At 35.8% G+C, this 14,919-nt stretch overlaps 1 protein-coding gene across 10 annotated transcripts in view; it reads left to right on the forward strand.

Moving 5' to 3' along the window:
* LOC100679775 (multiple coagulation factor deficiency protein 2 homolog) overlaps nt 1-14,919 on the forward strand; it is a 230,935-nt gene that overhangs the window by 13,463 nt on the left and 202,553 nt on the right. For 4 of the 10 annotated variants that reach the window (XM_032601945.1, XM_032601944.1, XM_032601941.1 and 1 more), the window contains one exon: nt 2,624-3,083. The exons of the other annotated variants lie outside the window; for them this stretch is intronic. In XM_032601945.1, coding sequence (XP_032457836.1) covers nt 2,624-2,845 — 222 coding nt within the window. In that variant the 3' untranslated portion in view covers nt 2,846-3,083. Of the gene's footprint in view, nt 1-2,623; nt 3,084-14,919 lie in introns of those variants that run through there. 10 annotated transcript variants of the gene reach the window in all.

The following is a 14,919-nucleotide window of genomic DNA, read 5'->3' on the forward strand; positions in this document are numbered from 1 at the left end:
CCTTGCTACGCTCGGGTGCTAACTGCGCCGTGTAAAAAAGAACCATTTAAGTCACACGTATCGTATTGTACTATTTACTCACCCCTTTTTTTCCTTCCTCATTGGCTATTACGTAGTCTATCACTGAACAGCCTGCCCCTTCTATGTACATGTATTTTCTTGCTTCATCTCCTTTTGTATTTCCGTTCATTGTGTTTAGGCCCATCTCTCTTATTTTTTCTAGTAATTCCTTCCCTTCTCGATTTTTCTTTTCGTCTTTCGATTCCCTCGTCTTGCTGTTTCCTTCTTTATCTATTCCACCTCCTTCACATTCCGTTCTCGCATTTATGTCTTTGCACCATGTCAACTTCCCTTCTCTGGCATTCTCCACCATCTCTTCTATTTCCTTAAAGTTTTCTTGTTTATCCTCTCTCATGTATACCGTTCCTATTCACCATGTATCCCCCCTCTCCTTATCCTATGAATTCATTCGTCTTTTCTTCTATCCAATCTATTATCTCTGTTTTCTGACTTCAAAGCCTCTTAGTTTCTTGTCTACCTACTACTGATACTAGGTCAGTTCTTCTGCAATGCATTACTATTTTTTGAGGTGATTTAAAAGATTAATTAATCTCTTCAGTAATGGGAGACGAAAATGGCAAATTAAAATAAAAAATTGTGATAGACTTTGTAGCAAGTGACGTGTGGAAATATCACAGGTTTTTCCTTGCCGTGTCTTAACAGTAGTGTGTGTTAGACTTGCAAATGGCAGATCCACTATGGTCTATACACATGCAAACGTATTCTTGTCTCTTGACTCTTATCTGAAAATTACGCCGAAATCGCATTTGATTCTCATCTGATACTTATCTGAAGTTTTTCAATAGGGAAAACAAAATATGTAACATTTTTTATTGCATATAAACGCGGTATTCCATTATGCGCATTATAAAACTGTACGTTTATCAATCCGCAATAGGGTACTTCGTATTTCAAATGGTTACATAAAAAAAAAGTCTGATTGGCTTCTATTATCGCTACAATGATTCTTTGTAGCAATAACTCTTATTGAAACCATAATTTCAATTTGTTTTTTCTGTTTTTTGATTTGATTACACAAGATAGTTGATTTTTATTTTAGTTTTTATTACAAATATTTTTTTTACTCTTCATATCAAATTCAAAAGTTCACGCCCTTTGCACCCCCGATAATTATCTAGTGGTTATACCAATCTAGCTTCGTCCCTTGAGGATCGAAGTATCAGGTGGTATGCACCATTCCTGTATCTCTTATCCCTCAGGGTGAAGGGTGTCAGGTGGTATGCCCCATTCCTGCGTATCTTATCCGGTTAGTGACTTGTACAGGTATATCACCATCCTAACTGTCAGTGATTGGATCGCTGTTGGTTCGCAAGTCATCATCCCCAGCGCCCTATGTCTCTTCTCGGCTAAGGCTAATCAGTGGCATAATACATGTGCACTGCTTTCCTCGTATTGATTACACCACTTGCACGTTGGTGAGTTCACTCGACCTATTATGTGCTGATGGTATCCCAGCGTCCCGTGTCCGGTAATTAGTTGAGTGAGGATCTTTGCCTCCGCCCTGATTAGATCCCGCATCTCCGTCGCCCAATCCTCTTTGATGCATGATCCTATTAGTGCTTTGGCCTATCTACACCCGGTGCTGTCGTACCATTCCTTTAGGTGTCGCTCTTTCAGCCAGCCGTGCACCGCCTCTCTGACGGTGCACGCCTGAATTCCAAGAGCAGGTTCCGCTCCAAGTAAATCTTGTCCCGCTGCTATTCCGGCAAGTTCGTCCGCAATCTCGTTTCCTCTGATTCCGTGGTATCCTGGAACCCAGTAGAGGAGGAGTTTGCGTACTTCTCCGCCGAGCCTGTCCAGGGCCGTTATGCAGTCCCATACCAGTCTGGAGGAAGTGCTGGAGCCCTCTAGCGTCGCTAGGGCGGCACTGCTGTCCGTACAGATATTGATACAGTCATGTCTTTTTTCTTCGAGCGCGAGTTGCGCGCAGAGAAGGATTGCTGTTATTTCCGCTTGGAAGACGGTGGCGTGCTCTCCGAGCGGTACTATAAGCCTCTTTCCGGGCCTTCTCCGGAAGACTCCAGCCTTTCTTCCTGGCTCCATCTGTGTACCAGGTTTCACCTGATGATGGGCCAGGGTCGTGCTCACTCCAATCTTCCCTTGATGGGATTTGAATGCGATATCTTTTCTCGAAGTTGTACCTGCGTACTGTCTTATCAAGTCTCATTGACAATATAGCGTAGTCTTTTCCTTTAATCTGCTCTTTTTTGTATTCCCCTTTCTCTCTCCACAGTCCGTAATTTTTCAGGCAGTGTGCTGCTATAAAGGCTGCCGCTTGGATTATTCTGTGGAAGGGCTCGACGTCAGTGATGGCTCCAAGGCCGCTGTCGGGGTGGTTTTCATGGCCCCTGATTCTGGAAATTAAGAAAAAGGGATTAGGTTATGGAATATTTTGCGATATAACAATTTTTTTTTATAATACTTCTTTTAAAAACCTCACGACGTGCGAAAAAGTATTACTTAGGTCACTTGTATCATAATATACTGTTTTAATGCTTATTATTACTATTGTTTTATAGTTAAATTATTATTTTCGTTACAGAATTTTATAAAGATGGAACCTCATTTAAATATAATAATAATTGAAGCGAATATAGATGATGAACAATCAAATTTTGATAAAAAAAATTTAGATGAATATGTAAAATTTGAGCAAGAATACGATGAATATTTACTAAATTTACATGAATCAATGTTACAAGAGTTACAGCGAAAAAAAATTAAACAGTTATATGACGTCAGTTATATGAATAAGATTAAATAGGAAAGTTAAATAGGAAAAGTAATAATAAATCTGAAACGTTTACTGATTTTGATCAGATTCCAAATGATATAATAAAATAAGATATTTTGAATATTTTAAAATTTCAAGTAAAAATTAATGAACGATTACCAAATGTTATTATAAATAACCATCGAAATTTTATGAAATATTTTGTTTCTATGGCTAATGTAATACATTATATATTGACATCTAATCAATAAAATTAAAAAAAATAAAATAGTTTATTATTTGAGCGCGTGTACAGCCATCTATACGCTTTTATGCTTTACGTATATTAAAATCAAGATTTTCACTACGACGAAAGTGGGGGTTGGCGAGCGGAGCGAGCAGGGAAGGGGTACCCCCTAGTGTGTATACACATACACACACACACTCCCACACACATATATATATATATATATATATATATATATATATATATATATATATATATATATATATATATATATATATATATATATATATATATATATATATATATATATATATATATATATATATATATATATATATATATATATATATATATATATATATATATATATGGGTGGTTCTCTGTCAAATCGAAGATCAAACATTTTTTTCTTCTTGAACCCACGGTAAATATGCTCCAGAAACAGTTTCCAATGCACCTAAATTTTTTCAGATTTGTAAATTACTTTTTACCAAAATCGCAGGGAGCCAGATGTCGATTTTGGCAATTTTTGGATTTTCAGCACAATTTAATTAATTTGTAGCTTCTCAGGAAAGCATTTTTCACTGTAGACATCTAAATACTTTTTTTGTAAAATTTCCTTACCTTTTCAATAAAAATACCCTTATAATCATATATATATATATATATATATATATATATATATATATATATATATATTATACTTATCTTATAAGGCATTTAAACCTTAATATTGGTGAAAGTAAGAATTTGATCCGGACAACGATTACCAAAAAATTCATGGAGATACCTTTTTACAGGAAAAATGTTACTGTATGGGTCCCAGAATAGCAGAGACCCTGTATCTTTGGATAAAAATGAAGATATCCAGAAATTTGTGCTTAAATGATTAAAACTCATATTTAAGGCCTGTAGCAAAGCTCTGAATTGCTTGGAGGATTCCTAAAAAAATCACAGAGGTAGCAAACATCAAAATAAAGAAAGTCACCGTAAGGGAAAATCGTTCCTTAATGTCCATCAATGACTATAAATTCAAAGCTTAGTGATAAATTATTTAAATACATGTTTGCTCATAGAAATAAATTGCGTTACTTGGAACCTCGCCAGAAAAGTCATAAAACTTAATTTTATTGTTAAAAATATTCCTACCTAAGCCGAGAAATCGTAAATATATCTCTTACACGCCGATTACAAAATCATCTAGGCCAGTCATTAGTTCGGTTCGCCGTTAATTCCCGAACTGCTGTGCAAATGTCTCCCGCTCTCTCTCCCCACACACTCTCTAGTTCGCAGACGTCTTCACTCTCCTCACTTCATACTCCCTCTCTTTCTCATTATGTGCGCACGCATTGCTTCTCCTCTCTTCTTACCTTCACTCTTTCCATCTCTTGCACTCATACATACATATGTCACACTTATTGTCTCGCGTCTTTCACTATCTACGCACGCATTTTATATGATTCAAATCGAATGGTAGCAGTCCGTTACAAGATATCCTAGTGTAATCGTTCACGATAAATTGACCAGATTTTACTTAATTTTATAATAGGGAAGATGTACCAAATGCGTCAGTTTGCCTAGTATGGATCATCATGTATTTTTTGCTTGCAGTACTCTATATGAGCAACCGTTAATGAGAAGCTATTAAAAATGGCGTATTTTAATTTTTGATCCGAAAAGTGTCCGACTTTTCTTAGAATTGCTTATACATGCGGTTTTTAATAGGCAGATATTGCAAAATGTGATCTTTTAAGATGCATGCATGAAAATTGTATCGCAATATTTAAAATTCCTTTGAAAACAAAATAACATTTCACAAAACCGCCAAAAACGTTGCAGAAACGTATAAATGTCGTACTTTGTTTCATAATTATCGTTGCAACAACATTTTGGGTGGTTTTAAAAACGTTGCTGGAACGTTGCCCTTGCTTTTAATGTGCCGTTCTAAAAACGTGTGAGTCGACTTTTTTTGACGGGTTATTTCGAGTCTAACTGAATGAGAGAGATATGAAAGATCAGATTGGTTGATAATTTGTGATTTTGTATTTCTTGCCTGATTTATAGATAGGCACTACTTCAGCCCTCTTTAGAGCATCTCGCTTTTTCAATACACACATTTTCTCATAGTGTTGGTATATCAATTTCTACTTTTTGAAGCTAATTAATTTATAAAGAGTAGTTAATTTAACTATGAAACTGAATAAAAGATTCTCAAGTCTCATAAACTTAAAATTATTTGTATTATAATGTTTAAGACTTATTATTAGCTACTCATTATAAACAATAAGGATGCGCCATAGCAATACTATGTCAAGCTGTGACAAACTGTGCCTAAATATGCCAAATTATGTCAGGTCAAGCCATACTGTGCTAAAATGTGCCAATTCGTGCGATATGCCCGAAATGGCATGAGTGTAGCACAACATGGCACAGTTTGGCACAGTGTGGCAAATTTAGGCACAATGTGGCACACTATAGCACAACTTCCATTTCCACTAGGGAATTCAATGAAAATCTAATTACAGAAAATTATTTAGGTCCTATGACTGAGATTCGTAAATATTGCGATGCAAAACATTTTGCTTTTAAGTATATTCGAAATAAATTTTCTAATTGTTGTCACAAGGATAAGATAAATTTACGAGAAAATCCTTGTTACCCAGAAGAATTAAAGTTATTGGCTATAAGATTTTCAGCTGAAAGTATTCATTTTCGTAAAAATATACGATCATATAATAATTCTTTGGCGTTTGCAAGTTTTAGAGCTAATTTCGACAATTGTGTATGGGTATGGGTCCGTAATAAGTTATTAGAATTTGTGGTCAAGTATATCAAAATGTTTATACTTTTCATCCAAATGAAAATGATACACGAAAATATGGTCAATTATATGTTCTGGATAATGAAATGGCAATGTTTTAAAGTAAAAATAATAAAAGTAATCGTGATGCAAAATTAGATATACTAAGTCAATTAGACAGTTTATGAGAAAATTTAATCCATATGCTAAAGCTTATAAAATGACGTATAAGGTAGAAACAGAAGAATTAAAACGGTCTAATGGAAGGAATTGCAAACCAAAAAATATTATAATGTCAATTACAAGAAATGATGAATTAGATAAAAATAGATATAATGAAGCTCCATGGAATGAGGTTGCAATGATATTTGTTGGTAAAGATGGCCATCCACCAATTGATCGGGATATTGTTATATATTAAATATATCCACCAATTGAACGTGATATTGTTATATGTATATTAAACGCATGATAAACCGATTAGCATACCTCTTATAAGTAAACACACTGATCCAATGACATATCCACTTATATATCCAAATGGTGGTTATAAATAGATGCCTAATATGAAGTGTAAATTTGGTAAAAATAATATTTCTAATTAGCAGTTTTACAATTATAGACTTAGTATAAGAAATGAATTTAATCCGTATCCACATTTAGGCAAGATATCTCAACAGGCAATAATAGATGCGTTTGTTAAAGTAGAAAGCTCTAGATTATATGTTATAAGAAAAATTCAAAATATTTTACGAAGCGATTGCTATAAAGGTGTGATGGATTATTTGCACAAAAATAGGAGATGCTGAAAATATAAAAATCGGGAAAATGTTCATTTTACCATCAAATTTGAATGAAACTCTTAGGCATTTTAAACAAAATTATATTGGTTCTATGTCACTGGTTAATCGTTATGGAAAACCTGCTATTTTTGACGATCACATGTTAACTGGAAATAATTGGAATGGAATTACAGAAAATTTACAAAAATATGAAAATTCAATTGATCGACCAGATATTGTGGCTAAAGTATTTCAACAAAAAGTGAAAGAATTTAAAGAATTAGTTATAAAAGATGGAATTTTAGAAAAAAGTTTTGCATATACTTACGTTATTGAATTTCAGAAACAAGGTCTACCTCATATGCATATGTTACTATTTTTAGATAAAAATTATAAACTTGATACTCCTAAAAAAGTAGATTTAATAAATGCAGAAATTCCAAACGAAAATTTTGTGTGTATAGCATTGTAAAACCTGTTACAATGCCGCTACCCTAAGCGGGTCTTGGGCGTTGTCGTCCAGATCGGACGAGTGGGTGCCTATCACCACTACACAGCGCGTCCTTAGGTTGCGGATAGAGGAACAGCCCCTGAGAAAGAGGTTAGCTGCGAATAAATTGAATAAGCAGCCGCGGACAGCCGATAGGAACAGGCGTGGGTATGATGAGCCCACACTATCGAACGCATTCATCTAGAAACACTACGCATCTCAATCTATCTCTTTCATCACACATTACAAAAAATGGGCAAAAATCTTGCTGCCGAGGAGGATGCGGGAGCGATGACAACTGCCCCGAAAGGGGATGCCAGCGGAGGCGCGCTGCCTTGCAGGGGGGCGTTAGAATGCGAGAATGAAACCGTAGTGTGTCTGACGACGAGTTGACACTGTCCTCGTCAAAGTCGGAAAGCTCTCATACTTAGTTCTAGAGAGGTATGGGGGTTATAACCTCTAGAACGGTGGACTCACCTACGATCGGAACAGGATCCGAAGCGCGCGGGTTTAACATACTATCATGGCTCAAAAAAATCAAATCCGAACCAAAAGGGACTTAAGGGTCAGAACTTGGAATGTTCGCAGTCTATACAGAGCAGGTGCGTTTAAAGAACTCGTAAAGGAAGCTGATAGGTACAATCTAGATTTGGTAGCAATACAGGAATCGCGGTGGCCAGATGGCGGAGTACTAGCATCGGGTAACTTCACGTACCTGTATGGGGCCGGGAGTGGGGATCTCTAGGCACCGGATTTCTCGTAAGCAAAAGCATCATACATTCGGTTAAAAGTTTCAAATCCGTCAATGATAGGCTCTCGTACATCATTATCGAAGGTGAATGGTATAGATATGTATTTACTAATGTACACTGTCCTACGGAGGACAAAGAAGAAGAAGCTAAGGATCTCTATTACGAAACTTTAGAGCAGGTAATCGACCATTTCGCGTCTTACAACACAAGAATAGTATTAGGCGATTTCAATGCTAAAATAGGTAGGGAGGAAATGTTTAGGCCTACTATAGGGAAGGAAAGTCTGCACGAAGCCAGCAATGATAACGGTATTAGGGTCATAAATTTCGCGGCGGCAAAAGATCTTATAATCAAAACTACGTGTTTTAAGCACAAGGACATACACAATGCAACGTGGACATCGCCGGACCGGGCCACACAGGACCAAATTGATCATTTCCTCATTGAAAAAAGACGTCATACTAACGTTCTCAACGTAAGGGCTTACAGAGGGGCAGATAGCGACTCGGACCACTTTCTAGTAGTAGCCAAATTAAGAGCTAGACTAGTAGCGAATCAAAATAGTAAGCGAGCAAACAAGGTAGAAAGCTTCGATATTGAGAAGCTACGAGATAGAGCAGAGCGAATTAGGTACCAGATAGAAATTAATAACAGGTTTCAGGCACTTGAAGAAGCAAACACATCGCCGGAGGGGAATGACGAACCGAATAGCTTATGGGGGGACATCGAAAAAACGGTAAAAGAGGCCGCGAACAATGTACTGGATAAAAAGAAAAAGAGCAAACCATGGTTTGACGATGAGTGCGAACTCTGGTTTGAAAGGCGCAAAAAGGCTAAATTAGATAGCTTACAAAATAGAAGCGATAGGACCGTAGAAGAGTATTCTAACGTAAGGAAACAGGCGGGTGCGATCTACAGAAATAAGAAGCGGGAGTATCAAAAGAATCTTATTAGGAGAATAGAAACAAACAGTAAAATGTATCAAATTCTAGTACTTCTCGGTGTACCGAAAAAACTCGTGAGATTAATTCAAATATGTCTGAACGGAAGCACGGGAAAGGTCCGAGTAGGCGGTAATGTATCAGAACCCTTCATGATACGCGATGGTTTAAAACAAGGGGATGGACTCTCTACGGTGCTGTTCAACTTAACGTTAGAGTATGCCGTTAGAAAAATGCAGGTTAGCCAGCTGGGCGCAACGCTTAATGGAACAACGCAGATACTAGGCTACGCAGATGATTTGGATATACTGGGGGATTGTAGGGAAACGGTAGCAAGAAACGCGGAAATCCTCATAAAAGCGGTGGAGTATACAGGGTTAGAAGTGAGTGAATCAAAAACAAAGTACATGATTGTGGATAAGCTAGGCATCTGCAGAGGGGAGGAAGATCTCAGAGTTGGGAATTTTACTTTTGAAAAGGTTAGCGAATTCAGGTATCTGGGTACGACCATAAATGATAGAAACGAGATTAATGTCGAAATAAATAAGAGACTCCATTCGGGTAATTCTTGCTTCTACGCCGTGAGTAATTTACTTAAGTCGAGGCTGTTGTCTAAAAACGTTAAAATAAGAATATACAGGACAATAATACTGCCGGTGGTTCTGTACGGGTGCGAAACGTGGGCTCTCACTAAGCAGGCGGACAACCGTTTTAGGGTATTTGAAAATAAAGTCTTGACCTAGACGAGGATGGGAGGACAACGTAAAAGCGGATCTAGTAGAAATAGGACGGGTGGGTGTCGATCGGAGAGGTGCATCTTGGGTGGGGTTGACACAAGATAGGGCAGCGTGGAAGGCTTGCGTAGATGAGGCGATGAACTTTCGAGTTCCAAATACCACGTAAAAAATAAAATAGCATTGTAAAACAGTTTATGATTCATGGGCCTTGTGGCGTAATAAAAAAACCGCTGCCAATTCATTAGCAAGTACCTTCCTCCTACTGAATTTATAGGTCCAATGAATGAAATATTGTTTTGATACATCTATATATCTGCTTTCCAATGTATGAGGCGGTTTTTGATACATAATTTAATATAAGTTTTGGATGGTTCATTGTCTAAAAGTTTGCAGACCCCTGTTTTTTTATTATAGAATATGAACACTGTCGTCAATTTTTTTTTCACAGAAATTCACGCATGTTTACATGTGTTTCTAACCAACCTAACCATCAAAACAACAGGCTATTCATTAGATAGGACGCTCGCGCAATTTTCGAGCAAATGATTTTTACATTTTAGTTCTTTAGTTGGAAACCGCTCGACAAAATCATTTAAAATTTTAGCAGCAAATAGCTTTTTTATGGTAAATCACCAAATAAAATTTTGAAGCATTTGACTACATTGTTTTAGAGATACAAGGAATTAAAAAATTTTCATAAAAAAAATTGAAACTTTGATATCTTACGAACCATAGGAGTTTAAAAGCTGTGCAATAAACTTAGTAAAAACACATAAAATATCTACTATTTCTTGAAATTTCAAGTGCGATAGGGCTTTTTTGCATCCGTAATCGAGGCACAAAAAAAACTCATTTTTTCAGTTTTCGATTTATTACTGAAAAATAAGTAGTCAAATCACTTGAAATTTTAATGGGATATAGTTTGATACATGACCTATCGACATGATTTTTTTCGTGAGGTTATGATGTTCAGTTTCAGATATATATATATATTTTTTTAATCATCTTTTTCATTTTATCTGCCGCACAAAGCGGTCGATCCCGAGGACCAAAAATGACCATAAAAAAATATATAGTTGAGAAAATAAAAAATAACTGTTTTTCCCGAATTCAGAATCTAAAAATATATATGCATGTCAAATTTTATTGATATTGACGGAGTAGTTCCAGAAATATTACGGTATACACAGACACACATCCATACTGACATTTTCTAAAAACATTTGTTTTGAACTTCTAACGCACCAAAAAGTATTTTCTAGAAGTTTTGAAGGAACTCAGAATTTTACTATTACAAAGCTTCCTCTAGGAGGAAGCAGAATTCTCTTAGTATGGACAAAAATACAGAAAAATGTACAAAACATTTTCCATAAAATTATAATAATGAGACAAGTTTCGAAGCAACAGGATACCAATATACAAACCAAGAAGTGATAGTATTAAAATTAATTATAAAAACAAAAATTCTCAAAGAACAGCTGATTATCGATTTGTTGTATCTTAAATCCTTTTTTATTATTAAAGTTTAATTATCATATTAATGTAGAAGTATATTCAACTGTCCAATGCATTAAATATTTATTTAAATACTGTTATAAAGGTCATGATTGTGCTTTTGTTGAAATTCGTAATGCAGATATTAATTTTGAAGAAGATAATAACAAGAAGAATCAAACTTTAAGTACGGAAGAAGACGAATACAAATATAATGAAATCAATCAATATCTCAATACAAGATATTTAAGTCTTCCTAAAGAAATTATTAGAATATTGTTTACACGAAATTTCGCATGTTATGAAAATGTAAAGACCGTACTTGATATAAGGACGGGCTGCACGAGTTTACAAATAATTATTTAAATTAAAAGGAACTAGCCTTTAGCTCGAGAACCTTATGACACTAGAGTTACACGCGGACTGAATATCTGAGTATGTCCTGCTTTTCTCGTCTGCTCGAACGCGTGTTTATGCGCGTACGGTATTCTATCTCCGCTGCCTGCTAAAGCGAACAGCGTCACGCTGTAGTATCGTGGACTAGGAAATGTTCACGACTATGTTGCTTGCCCTTACCTTGTGTGGCTTATGGTGTTGACAGCAAGCGTGTTTACTCCTTCTGTTCTCGTCTCGATGGTTTTAGGTTGTTTTATGGATATTATTGATTATTAATAATAATTATACACTGATTAATTGTTATAGTTTTTGTTTTATTGGAGACAACCCGAAACTCAGCAGATGCTACAGTTATGTATAATTTAGTTATTATAGTGTCGATGTTATTACATTGTGCGATGGTTTATTTATAATTAGTTTTGACGCTTGTACAATTAAACTTAACTTACGATATATTTATATATTTGTTCTCTTTTGTGACCTGAAAACTGGATAGTCCTTCGTGGCACGTCAGATACTGATTGGCCTTAACTCTACACGATTACTCGTGGCAAGTTTTACGTTCTTATCTAAGCTGTGTTACCACTAACGTCAGATTTATTGACGGGCCCTTCGCCTATTGTATTATGCAAACTCTCTACCAGAAAACAAGGAGTCTAATATATATCGCACACAAAGTTTGAGTGGTTTGCACACACTCAATAAGCGATGCGTACTGAGAAATAGCACTCGTACTCGCTGACCGGGTACAGCCACACGACAACAGGTCACTTGTACAAAAGGCAGTCCGTGGATCGTTTCTTGGCTTTTTAAAGCCTAGGTGACGATTCAAGGAGTTGTGAAATTAAATGAAGCGTGGCAACGATCGACCAATTAACATCTGACGTGCAAGGATGATGTACAAAAGTAAGTCAGTAATACGCGCGTATAAGAAGTGCTGACTCGCAGGTCAAAGCACTGACTCCGATGTTTGGCGATCGGTTTCGTACTGTCGCAATCGGTTTAGTATACGTCGTCTGTATCAGTACACGAATGCAGTCGTACAGGCGTTATACATATACGTAAATGCTAAAGTATGTATGAACATGGGACATTACAAAAAAATTAGCTATTTACAATAAAAATCAACAATATGTATATTTCGAAAAAGGGAAAGAAGAAAAAATTAAGAATAAAATAATAAAAACGACATAAACCGCATTTTTTAATTAAATCAAACTAATCTTGATGCAAGAAATTATTTATATTCTGATACACTAATACATTACACATTTGACGGAAAACTAAAAACATCGAACGAAAGGAAAAATGTATAATAAACCAATATTAAGCAGAATGTATTTAGTAAATCCGAAGGACCGAGAACGATACTTTATCAGATTATTACTTTTACATGTTAAAGGGCCAACCTCATTTGTAAATTTACGTACCGTTAACGGAGTTTTATATCCTACATTTTATAAAGCTGCTTTTATAAAACAGCTTATCAATGAATATGAAGAGTGGGATAAATGTTTACAAGAAGGAATACAAATACAGTTTCCAACAGTACTATGTGAATTGTTTCTTTTCATCAGAATTATATGAGAAATATAAGAGTAATTTTTATCATCCTAAATATGAAGAAAGAACAGGTGAAAATATATAGCACTAAATGGAATTGAAAAAGTAATGCAAGCAGACGGTTTGATGTTAAGTCATTTTTTATAACACGTGCATGAAAAAGGCCATTTTTCGTGCATGAAAAACAAATAGAAAATAATTTTTTAACTCAGTGGGAGGAATAGTATATTACGTTCTAGGGAGGAAAAAAATTGGACAGTCCATATCTCGTGTAAATTGCCAAACACAAGATATGGGCTGTTCTTCACACCAGCACCGAAAATGCACATTCCTCTCCAGGGAATGTGGTACTTTCGGTGCAGGTGTGGAGAAAAAGTCTTTTATCCCGCTGCAGAGTGAGGGAATAGTACATTACACAACTAAAGGTGAAAATTGGCTCTTTCTAGCGAGGACGATGTTTGAGTACGAGTGGTAGTCGAGTGCGCCGTAGGCATGCGAAAGAGCCAATTTTTCCCCCTAGTTGCAGCGGGAGGAAATGGCTATTCCCTCCCGCTACTCAAAAATACTCAAAATGAATCAAAGTTTTGAAAAATTTTGAAAATTTTTGAGAGAGTGGCTTACGTCTCAAAATGCGCAACTTACCATTCACTCTATATGCATGAAAACGGGTCTTTCCAGGCATTTGTCAAAAAAGTACAGTGTATAACAAGGGGAGAGGGTAATTTCTACCTCGGGTGAGATTTGAGCACTCGTGAGAAATAGCCCCCCCCCCCCCTTGTTGCACAATATACTATTAATTTGCATAATATAACCTTGAACATTGAAGAATAGATAATGCAACATTTCCGTATAAAAAAACTAATATGCTAAATGAATTACAATAGAAAATTGCATCCCTTAACATTAATCAAAAAAATATCTATGATGCAGTTTTAGAAAGTTTAAATTATAAACAGGATTAGTGTATTTTTATTCACGGACCAGGAGGGAGTGGAAAAATTGATTTACTTAATGTTTTAATAGATTACTTAAAATTACATAATATACTATTTCTGTGTTGCTTGGACGGGTATTGCAGCGAACTTACTTACAATTAGTAATGGAAGAACAGTTACATACAACATTTGCAACAGTACATACAACATTTAAAATACCACTGTATATTATTGACTGTACAACATGTAATGTGAAACCTGATTCTGTAAATGGAAGAAAATTTAAAGATGTACCAATTATAATATTGGATGAAATATCAATGACATCGAAATTTACTTTTGAAGCAGTTGATCGTCTTTTTTAATATTTATGTGACGTAACAGTAATATTTGATGGTTAATCTATGCTCGTTTTATGAGATTTTAGACAAACATTACCAGTAGTTCGACACGGTAGACAAACTGAAGTAATCGAAAATTCAGTGAAGTATGGCATAAATATATGGAAGAATTTTAGACGCATGTATCCAACAATGATGACAATTTGAAACGATGGCTATTAAATGTTTTTGATCGAAAACGTTTAAATTTATATGAAGAAGAATCGCAGTTGCAGAGAGCCAAACGCACGGATTAAGCACCTATCTACACAAAGATTATGAGGAAACAGGACTAGATTTTTCAAACTAGAAGTTGTCTAGTTATCTTCATCTAGTTTTTCTTGCATCGTTTACAAACGTGCATCAGTGCTTGTTTGAGAGGACAGAGGCACACGCCGCAGCAGAGTACGTCCGGCCATGAGTAAACATAAACATAGCCTAAAACAGTGGTGCTTTGGAGCTGCGTGGTGCGCACAAACTCTCGCGAATCTGTCTATTGTGCGTGATTGTGCATGATCGTGTGTTTATCAATGAACGTTTGCGCTACCGCTAGTGTACCTCTCGACAAAATTAATGTATCTAATACTTAGGCACCGAACAACTGCCAA

This window comes from Nasonia vitripennis (genome assembly GCF_009193385.2).
Source record: "Nasonia vitripennis strain AsymCx chromosome 4 unlocalized genomic scaffold, Nvit_psr_1.1 chr4_random0005, whole genome shotgun sequence".
NCBI lineage: Eukaryota > Metazoa > Arthropoda > Insecta > Hymenoptera > Pteromalidae > Nasonia > Nasonia vitripennis.